The sequence below is a fragment of the Oncorhynchus masou genome, chromosome 12 (genome assembly GCF_036934945.1).
Source record: "Oncorhynchus masou masou isolate Uvic2021 chromosome 12, UVic_Omas_1.1, whole genome shotgun sequence".
Classification (NCBI taxonomy): domain Eukaryota; kingdom Metazoa; phylum Chordata; class Actinopteri; order Salmoniformes; family Salmonidae; genus Oncorhynchus; species Oncorhynchus masou.
The window spans coordinates 95,717,324-95,728,538 of NC_088223.1; the positions used below are offsets into that span (position 1 = coordinate 95,717,324).

Consider the following 11,215-nt stretch of genomic DNA (forward strand, 5'->3'; position numbering starts at 1 on the left):
AGTGTAGTCAGGCCCAGGAGTGTGAAGGTGAACGGAAAGGCTCTGGAGCAACGAACCGCCCTTGCTGTCTCTGCCTGGCCGGTTCCCATCTTTCCACTGGGATTCTCTGCCTCTAACCCTATTACAGGGGCTGAGTCACTGGCTTACTGGGGCTCTTTCATACCGTCCCAAGGAGGGGTGCGTCACTTGAGTGGGTTGAGTCACTGATGTGATCTTCCTGTCTGGGTTGGCGCCCTCCCCCTTTGGGTTGTGCCGTGGCGGTGATCTTTGTGGGCTATACGCGGCCTTGTCTCAGGATGGTAAGTTGGTGGTTGAAGATATCCCTCTAGTGGTGTGGGGGCTGTGCTTTGGTAAAGTGGGTGGGATTATATCCTCCCTGTTTGGCCCTGTCTGGGGATATCATCGGGATGAGGCCACAGTGTCTCCTGACCCCTCCTGTCTCATCCTCCAGTATTTATGCTGCAGTAGTTTATGTGTCGGGGGACTAATAGAGGACTAGTAAAGGTCTACCTGTCCTCTAATAGAGGACTAGTAAAGGTCTTCCTGTCCTCTACTACAGGACTAGTAAAGGCCTAGTGGTCCTCTACTACAGGACTAGTAAAGGTCTAGTGGTCCTCTAATACAGGACTAGTAAAAGCCTACCTGTCCTCTACTATAGGAAAAGTAAAGGTCTAGTGGTCCTCTACTACAGGACTAGTAAAGGCCTGCCTGTCCTCTACTACAGGACTAGTAAAGGTCTAGTGGTCCACTAATACAGGACTAGTAAAGGTCTACCTGTCCTCTACTACAGGACTAGTAAAGGTCTACCTGTCCTCTACTACAGGACTAGTAAAGGCCTAGTGGTCCTCTACTACATGGCCAGTAAAGGCCTACCTGTCCTCTACTACAGGACTAGTAAAGGTCTAGTGGTCCTCTAATACAGGACTAGTAAAGGCCTAGTGGTCCTCTACTACAGGGCCAGTAAAGGCCTACCTGTCCTCTACTACAGGACTAGTAAAGGTCTAGTGGTCCTCTAATACAGGACTAGTAAAGGCCTACCTGTCCTCTACTACAGGACTAGTAAAGGTCTAGTGGTCCTCTACAGCAGTGTCATGGCTTGAGGGTAGAAGCTGTTCAGCAGTGTAATGGCTTTGGGGTAGAAGCTTTTCAGCAGTCTGATGGCTTGGGGGTAGAAGCTGTTCAGCAGTGTAATGGCTTGGGAGTAGAAGCTGTCCAGCAGTCTGATGGTTTGGGTGTAGAAGCTGTCCAGCAGTCTGATGGTTTGGGTGTAGAAGCTGTTCAGCATTCTGATGGTTTGGGGGTAGAAGCTGTTCAGCAGTCTGATGGTTTGGGGGTAGAAGCTGTCCAGCAGTCTGATGGTTTGGGGGTAGAAGCTGTCCAGCAGTCTGATGGTTTGGGTGTAGAAGCTGTCCAGCAGTCTGATGGTTTGGGGGTAGAAGCTGTCCAGCAGTCTGATGGTTTGGGTGTAGAAGCTGTTCAGCAGTCTGATGGTTTGGGTGTAGAAGCTGTTCAGCATTCTGATGGTTTGGGGGTAGAAGCTGTTCAGCAGTCTGATGGTTTGGGGGTAGAAGCTGTCCAGCAGTCTGATGGTTTGGGGGTAGAAGCTGTCCAGCAGTCTGATGGTTTGGGTGTAGAAGCTGTCCAGCAGTCTGATGGTTTGGGGGTAGAAGCTGTCCAGCAGTCTGATGGTTTGGGGGTAGAGGCTGTTAAGCATTCTGATGGTTTGGGGGTAGAAGCTGTCCAGCAGTCTGATGGTTTGGGTGTAGAAGCTGTCCAGCAGTCTGATGGTTTGGGGGTAGAGGCTGTTCAGCATTCTGATGGTTTGGGTGTAGAAGCTGTCCAGGAGTCTGATGGTTTGGGGGTAGAAGCTGTCCAGCAGTCTGATGGTTTGGGGGTAGAAGCTGTCCAGGAGTCTGATGGTTTGGGGGTAGAAGCTGTCCAGGAGTCTGATGGTTTGGGGGTAGAAGCTGTTCAGCAGTCTGATGGTTTGGGGGTAGAGGCTGTCCATCAGTCTGATGGTTTGGGGGTAGAAGCTGTCCAGCAGTCTGATCGTTTGGGGGTAGAAGCTGTTCAGCAGTCTGATGGTTTGGGGGTAGAGGCTGTCCAGCAGTCTGATGGTTTGGGGGTAGAAGCTGTCCAGCAGTCTGATGGTTTGGGGGTAGAAGCTGTTCAGCAGTCTGATGGTTTGGGGGTAGAGGCTGTCCAGCAGTCTGATGGTTTGGGGGTAGAAGCTGTCCAGCAGTCTGATCGTTTGGGGGTAGAAGCTGTTCAGCAGTCTGATGGTTTGGGGGTAGAGGCTGTCCAGCAGTCTGATGGTTTGGGGGTAGAAGCTGTTCAGCATTCTGATGGTTTGGGGGTAGAAGCTGTCCAGCAGTCTGATGGTTTGGGTGTAGAAGCTGTCCAGCAGTCTGATGGTTTGGGGGTAGAAGCTGTCCAGCAGTCTGATGGTTTGGGTGTAGAAGCTGTCCAGCAGTCTGATGGTTTGGGGGTAGAAGCTGTCCAGCAGTCTGATGGTTTGGGTGTAGAAGCTGTTCAGCAGTCTGATGGTTTGGGGGTAGAAGCTGTCCAGCAGTCTGATGGTTTGGGTGTAGAAGCTGTCCAGCAGTCTGATGGTTTGGGTGTGGAAGCTGTCCAGCAGTCTGATGGTTTGGGGGTAGAAGCTGTCCAGCAGTCTGATGGTTTGGGGGTAGAAGCTGTTCAGCAGTCTGATGGTTTGGGTGTAGAAGCTGTCCAGCAGTCTGATGGTTTGGGTGTAGAAGCTGTCCAGCAGTCTGATGGTTTGGGGGTAGAAGCTGTCCAGCAGTCTGATGGTTTGGGGGTAGAAGCTGTCCAGCAGTCTGATGGTTTGGGGGTAGAAGCTGTCCAGCAGTCTGATGGTTTGGGGGTAGAAGCTGTCCATGAGTCTGATGGTTTGGGGGTAGAAGCTGTTCAGCATTCTGATGGTTTGGGGGTAGAAGCTGTTCAGCATTCTGATGGTTTGGGGGTAGAAGCTGTTCAGCATTCTGATGGTTTGGGGGTAGAAGCTGTCCAGGAGTCTGATGGTTTGGGGGTAGAAGCTGTTCAGCATTCTGATGGTTTGGGGGTAGAAGCTGTTCAGCATTCTGATGTTTTGGGGGTAGAAGCTGTTCAGCATTCTGATGGTTTGGGGGTAGAAGCTGTTCAGCATTCTGATGGTTTGGGGGTAGAAGCTGTCCAGGAGTCTGATGGTTTGGGGGTAGAAGCTGTTCAGCATTCTGATGGTTTGGGGGTAGAAGCTGTTCAGCAGTCTGATGGTCACAGACACTCCGATACCACTTGCCATGCAGTACCAAAGAGAGTCTATGACTTGGGTGGCTGGATCTTTGACAATTGTTGGGGCTTTCCAGGATGGCAGGGAGTTCTGCCCCCAGTGATGTACTTGGTCGGACACACTACCCTCAGTAGCGCCTTGCAGTCGGAGGCCAAGCAGTTGCCATACCAGGCAGTGATCCAACCAGTCAGGCAGGATACTCTCGATGGTGCAGCTGTATAACATTTTGAAGATCTGATGGCCCATCCCAAATCTTTTCAGCCTCCTGAGGGGGAAAAGACATTGTCGTGCCCTCTTCATGTCTGTGTTGGTGTGTTTGGACCATGATAGATACTTAGTAATGTGGACACCAGGGAACTTGATACGTTCGACCCGCTCCACCACAGCTCTGTCGGTAGTCGTTTAGACAGGTTCCCTTGGCAATTTTAGGCACAGGGATATGGTGGTTTACTTGAAACATGTAGGTATTACAGACTGCACAGAGAGAGGTTGAAAATGTCAGTGAAGACACTTGCAAGCTGGTCAGTGCATTCTGGTAATGTGAATGTTTGCATGCTCTATGTAACCTTCCTGGTAATCCGACTGGTCCTGCGGCCTTGTGAATGTTGACCTGTTTAAAGGTCTCACTCACATCAGCTATAGAGAGCATGATCATACAGTCGACCGGAACAGCTGGTGCTCTCATGTATGGTTCAGTGTTGCTTGTCTTGAAATGAGCATAGAAGGCATTTAGCTCATCTGGTAGGCTCACATCACTGGGCAGTACGCGGCTGGGTTTCCTTTTGTAATCTGTAATAGTCTGCAAGCCCTACCACATCCGACGAGCATCAGAGTAGTACGATTCGATCTCAGTACTGTTTTAATGCTTTGCCTGTTTGATGGTTTGTCGGAGGACGTAGATGGATTTCTTATGCTCCTCCGGATTAGTGTCCTGCTCCTTGAAAGCGGCAGCTCTAGCCTTTAGCTCAGTGCGGATGTTGCCTGTAATCCATGGCTTCTGGTTGGGATATGTATGTACCGGTCACTGTGGGGATGACGTCGTCGATGCACTTAGTAATGAAGCCGTTGACTGATGTGGTAAACTGCTCAATATTATCGGATGAATCCTGGAACATTTTCCAGTCTGTGCGAAACAGTTCCAAAGTTTAGCATCCGTTTCATTGGACCACTTCTGTGTTGAGCGAGTCAATGGTACTTCCTGTTTGAAATTTTGCTTGTAAGCAGGAATCAGGAGGGTAGAGTTATGGTCCGATTTGCCAAATGGAGAGCGAAGGAGAGCTTTGTATACGTCTCTGTGTGTGGAGTAAAGGTGCTTGTAGAGGTTTTATCCCTCTAGTTGTAACATGCTGGTAGAAAGGTCTAACGGTTTTCCTGCATTAAAATCTCCGGCGGCCTCTGGATAAGCATTTGCTTGTGATCTTTATAGAGCTCATTGAGTGTCATCTTAGTGCCAGTATCAGCAGTTTGTGGTGGTAAATAGACAGCTATGAAAAATCTAGATGAAAACTCTCCATGAGAAATGCTGCATCGGAATGTGCATTTCCTTGTTTGCTTATGGCCCTGTACAGCTCATTGAGTCCTGTCTTAGTGCCAGCATCGGTTTTTGGTAGTAAATAGACCACTATGAGAAATATATCTGAACTCTCCTGGTAAATAGTATGGTCTGCAGCTTATCATGAGGTATTCTAACTCAGACGAGCAGAACCTTGAGACTTTCTTAACTTTAGTTATTGTTAACAAAGACACAACCTTGAGACCTTAATAAAGAGACACACACCTCTCCCACTGATCTTACCGGACTGTGCCACACACACACTTCCACCTGATCTTCCCAGACTGTGCCACACACATACACACAACCCTACTCCTTACACACACACACACACACACACACACACACACACACACACACACACACACACACACACACACACACACTTTCTCCCACTCACAGTGCGGTAGATGAAGACTCGTATTTGCTTTCCAGCGACGGTCTCCAGCAGCTGTCCGTTGTAGAGTTCACTCAGTTTGTGATTTTGCTTCAGAATGTGGTTCTTCAAGATCACCTTCAACAGACTCTGGTCTAAAGACATCACCTCATCTGCAACACAATGGGGACATATACAGGAGAGTTAAACCAGATACTAACATACAGATGCCGTATCTTCATTTGATCCAGTTTCACACAGCAGTAAGTCATCCTACAGCAACAAGAAATGTGAATTGTTATAACTAACGGCATTTTTTTTGTAAGGGGTTGATACATTTTTCTTTAGGTCAAATCAAGTCTGACATTTTAAAGTGGAAATTACAAACTTTAGGAGCCTTTTTTTAAAACCTTAAATACACTACAAGTTTGCATTTACTGCTGTGCTGGGAAATTCCTGCAACACCAGGATGATCAAATTAAGATACAGCATGTGTAGGAGTAAACAATCACTAGCCCCCTTTCTACTGTGGGCTAAACCTGGTGCTTGTTGGTTCCAGAGTTCATAGAGTCCATTTCCATTGTGTTGTCTTAGGCCATAATAACAGGGTTTATCCAATATCTCTAGTCTAGGCCTTAAGTTCCATGCAGAAGTTCCTGGGCTGAGATTATTATTGGGCTTCAAGCACTAGTCGAAAAGGTATTGTTATGTGCTATGTAGGTTGAGGAGAGCCAATAGAGAGTACCCACCAGAGAAAGTTGGGTTGAGGGAGCCAATAGAAGCACTCGCCAGAGAAAGCTGGGTTGAGAGGAGCCAATAGAAGCACTCGCCAGAGAAAGCTGGGTTGAGGGAGCCAATAGAAGCACTCACCAGAGAAACCTGGGTTGAGATTGCCAATAGAAGCACTCACCAGAGAAAGCTGGGTTGAGGGAAGCCAATAGTGTGTACTCACCAGAGAAACCTGGGTTGAGGGAGCCAATAGAAGCACTCACCAGAGAAAGCTGGGTTGAGGGGAGCCAATAGTGTGAACTCACCAGAGAAAGCTGTGTTGAGGGGAGCCAATAGTGTGTACTCACCAGAGAAAGCTGGGTTGAGGGGAGCCAATAGTGTGTACTCACCAGAGAAAGCTGGGTTGAGGGAGCCAATAGCGTGTACTCACCAGAGAAAGCTGGGTTGAGGGGAGCCAATAGTGTGTACTCACCAGAGAAACCTGGGTTGAGGGAGCCAATAGCGTGTACTCACCAGAGAAAGCTGTGTTGAGGGGAGCCAATAGCGTGTACTCTGTCTCTGGCTTCATGGCAGCTGATAGGCCGAGCTCTGACACCATGTCTCTGAAGGTGCTCTGGGATTCACCAACCAGCTCCATCACCTCCTTGGCTTTGAGCGGAAACAACACATGAACATCAGATAACAACAACGACAACACACATCACAATATCAACATACAAGGCACCACCACAAGCCCTACAGTGTTACAAAGCCCTTTTTACATCAACTTTTTACACGTGCTAAACATGTACAGTAGATCTGAAAAAACTTCAGATGGTTCTAGAAACTCAATATAGACTACCAGGGAACTGAATGAAACCATGAAACCATGGCGATCCATTCAGATTCAAGAGAAATGACTTCTGGTCCAGCCCACAACCCGGCCTTCTACGGAGTATGTCCTAACCACTGTGATTCTGCACTGACTTGCTCCGTGGGGTTCGAGGCTGGGTGTCTGTAAGTTGTGTCAACGGATGTCATGGATATTCACCGCTAAGGGACTCAAAGTCAAATGAAGCCAATCGTCATTAACACACGCGGAGACACAAACTCAAAACAAGCCACATGTAACTCTGAATGGGGAGGTTCTCTTTCAGTCCCTTTAAACTGCTATACAAAACAACGTCATATAGAGCACGGCTGGTGATTGTATGTGACTTGACTGGTACCACACCAGGCTTCCTACCTTGAAACAGAGATATTGTATTACTCCGTCTAGTTCCCAGAGCAATCTTCTGGGCGCACTGACAAATTGCTTATGAGTGAAAGTGTGGTTTACTCCTTTGTGCAGTCAACCCACAACATAATATATTTTATTTGATTGACTGATTGAGTTTCTTACCCCGAGGACTTCTGCGTTATGCGAAAGGTTATCGTCGTGGGAACAAGACTTACCTGAGTCAGGTATGAGGACCCGGTCGATGAGGTGGATGACTCCGTTGGTGGTGACAATGTCTTTCTTCAGGACCATCTTGATACCGTTGACCGTCAGGCTGTCTCCGTCGCAGCCGATCTCAACGGTGCTTCCCTCTGCTGTCTCGTGCACAGAGCCTGCCGTGATGGCCTCAGAGCACTGCACACTGTTCAACAGGTGGTAGTTCACCAGGGCTACGGGGGAGAGAGAGAGGGCGAAAGAAATAGATAAGGAAATAGACAGGGAAACATGGAAACGGGTTAGATCACCTATACAGCGGAAGTGAGCACGGAGGTTGACTGTGATAGGTCGTCAAGGGAACGGGACAGAGAATGATATGGAAACTTTGATTTATGGAACACAGACACTCTGGGGACGTTGATGACTGGTGTTTTACACTATGAGATACAAAACAAAATGTAAAATCCCAGTACACTGCTCTGCTAGTATCACTGCTCTGCTAGTATCACTGCTCTGCTAGTATCACTGCTCTGGCTAGTATCACTGCTCTTGCTAGTATCACTGCTCTTGCTAGTATCACTGCTCTGCTAGTATCACTGCTCTTGCTAGTATCACTGCTCTGCTAGTATCACTGCTCTGGCTAGTATCACTGCTCTGGCTAGTATCACTGCTCTGCTAGTATCACTGCTCTGCTAGTATCACTGCTCTTGCTAGTATCACTGCTCTGCTAGTATCACTGCTCTTGTTAGTATCACTGCTCTGCTAGTATCACTGCTCTGCTAGTATCACTGCTCTGGCTAGTATCACTGCTCTGCTAGTATCACTGCTCTGGCTAGTATCACTGCTCTGGCTAGTATCACTGCTCTGCTAGTATCACTGCTCTGGCTAGTATCACTGCTCTGCTAGTATCACTGCTCTGGCTAGTATCACTGCTCTGGCTAGTATCACTGCTCTTGCTAGTATCACTGCTCTGGCTAGTATCACTGCTCTGCTAGTATCACTGCTCTGGCTAGTATCACTGCTCTGCTAGTATCACTGCTCTGCTAGTATCACTGCTCTGCTAGTATCACTGCTCTGCTAGTATCACTGCTCTGCTAGTATCCATGCTCTTTATTAATCCTCAATGCCTTCGTCAGATACTGAAAAGATCCATGATGACTGTTGCAGTTTACACTATCAGAGATCATCCATCCATCCTTCCTTCCTGTCAAACCAGACGAGGACAGGATGACAGCACTCTGAGGTTTTCTGTGCTGATCTAGGATCCGTTTGGCCTTTTATATCGTACTTAATAATATTATATGGACATATTCAAGATCAGCACTCCTACTCTGAGACGCTGAGACCAGACTAGGCCAGGTCGGTCAGTCTGTTCAGAATGGGCGGTTGGTTGTTCCACAAGGTTCCACAAAGTGACACGCTTATTCCTGGTCTCTCTCAAAATCTAACAGCTTCAACCATAAATAGGTCATTGTTTGAGAGAGAGAGAGAGAATGAGACACACAGAGAGAGAGAGACAGAGAGAGAGGGAGAGACAGAGAGAGAGAGATTGTGAGTGTGACCACTCTGGCTCTGAGTTCCCTGATGAAATAACCAGCATAAACTGGTCCATGCTGGTTGAATAATGGTCAAGCTGGATTTGACCAGCATGGTCTAGCTGGTTATGGGGGTAGACCAGCATGGTCTAGCTGGTTATGGGGGTAGACCAGCATGGTCTAGCTGGCTATGGGGGTAGACCAGCATGGTCTAGCTGGTTATGGGGGTAGACCAGCATGGTCTAGCTGGTTATGGGGGTTGACCAGCATGGTCTAGCTGGTTATGGGGGTTGACCAGCATGGTCTAGCTGGTTATGGGGGTAGACCAGCATGGTCTAGCTGGTTATGGGGTAGACCAGCATGGTCTAGCTGGTTATGGTCGGTAGACCAGCATGGTCTAGCTGGTTATGGGGGTAGACCAGCATGGTCTAGCTGGTTATGGGGGTAGACCAGCATGGTCTAGCTGGTTATGGGGGTAGACCAGCATGGTCTAGCTGGTTATGGGGGTAGACCAGCATGGTCTAGCTGGTTATGGGGGTAGACCAGCGTGGTCTAGCTGGTTATGGGGGTAGACCAGCGTGGTCTAGCTGGTTATGGGGGTAGACCAGCATGGTCTAGCTGGTTATGGGGGTAGACCAGCATGGTCTAGCTGGTTATGGGCACTGGGTTAATAGAGTACAGAACACATTTTGGGTTATTAGATAACCCAGCGCTGGTTAAATAGTGAACAGAACACATGTTGGGTTATTAGATAACCCAGCGCTGGTTAAATAGAGGACAGAACACATGTTGGGTTATTAGCCAACCCAGCGCTGGTTAAATAGTGAACAGAACACATGTTGGGTTATTAGGTAACCCAGCGCTGGTTAAATAGTGAACAGAACACATGTTGGGTTATTAGGTAACCCAGCGCTGGTTAAATAGTGAACAGAACACATGTTGGGTTATTAGGTAACCCAGCGCTGGTTAAATAGTGAACAGAACACATGTTGGGTTATTAGGTAACCCAGCGCTGGTTAAATAGTGAACAGAACACATGTTGGGTTATTTGGTAACCCAGCGCTGGTTAAATAGAGGACAGAACACATGTTGGGTTATTAGGTAACCCAGCGCTGGTTAAATAGAGGACAGAACACATGTTGGGTTATTAGGTAACCCAGCGCTGGTTAAATAGTGAACAGAACACATGTTGGGTTATTAGGTAACCCAGCGCTGGTTAAATAGAGGACAGAACACATGTTGGGTTATTAGGTAACCCAGCGCTGGTTAAATAGTGAACAGAACACATGTTGGGTTATTAGGTAACCCAGCGCTGGTTTGATTTGTTAAAAAGGTTTGAAATATCCAATAAATGTCGTTCCACTTCATGATTGTGTCCCACTTGTTGTTGATTCTTCACAAAAAAATACAGTTTTATATCTTTATGTTTGAAGCCTGAAATGTGGCAAAAGGTCGCAAAGTTCAAGGGGGCCGAATACTTTCGCAAGGCACTGTATATATATATATAAACTATAATACTACCACTACCACCACTACTACTACCACTACCACCACTACTACTAATTTGAACTATATACATGAGTGTTAAACAGATTTATTTAGGTAAAAGTCAAGGTCGGAGGGCGATATCTGTCACGCCTTGGTCTTAGTATTTAGTGTTTTCGTTAATTAGTTGGTCAGGCCAGGGTGTGACATGGGTTTATGTTGTTGTATTTCGTATTGGGGTTTTTTAGTTATTGGGATTGCGGCTGAGTAGGGGTGTTGCATAGGTTTGGCTGCCTGAGGCGGTTCTCAATCAGAGTCAGGTGATTCTCGTTGTCTCTGATTGGGAACCGTATTTAGGTAGCCTGGGTTTCACTTTGTATTTCGTGGGTGATTGTTCCTGATAGGCTGTAATAGGTTTCACGTTCCGTTTTGTTGTTTTGTATTTGTCTCAGTATTTTCTTGTAATCGTTATTTGTTTCATTAAAAAACATGAGTAACCAACACGTTGCATTTCGGTCCGACTCTCTTGCGACAAACGAAGAACGCCGTTACAATATGACTTTAAAACGGCAGAGATATTTCAATTTGAAATGCATTTTGAGTCAAAATGACTCACTCTGTGTTTCTGGTGTTAATGAAAACAACCCATCTAAGTGGCCCCAATGCCTGAAACCCAGCAGTTGGGTAAAACAAACAAACAACCCAGCATTTTTTTAGAGTGCACCTCTGATAATCAGATTAGCATGGGACCGTGACCTAATGACTCATGCCCTATTAGGGCCCTGGAGTTGTTTGGTGTCTGGGAGCTTTGTGTGTGTGTTTGTGTGTGTGTGTG

General features: G+C 47.3%; 1 protein-coding gene across 2 annotated transcripts in view; it reads right to left on the reverse strand.

Annotated features, from left to right (window-relative positions):
• Positions 1 to 11,215, reverse strand: part of LOC135551102 (periostin-like) — an 89,529-nt gene that overhangs the window by 37,690 nt on the left and 40,624 nt on the right. For both annotated transcript variants that reach the window (XM_064982519.1, XM_064982518.1), the window contains exons 8-10: positions 7,381 to 7,593; positions 6,460 to 6,594; positions 5,242 to 5,390 (exon numbers count right to left, since the gene is read on the reverse strand). In XM_064982519.1, coding sequence (XP_064838591.1) covers positions 5,242 to 5,390; positions 6,460 to 6,594; positions 7,381 to 7,593 — 497 coding nt within the window. The remainder of the gene's footprint in view (positions 1 to 5,241; positions 5,391 to 6,459; positions 6,595 to 7,380; positions 7,594 to 11,215) is intronic.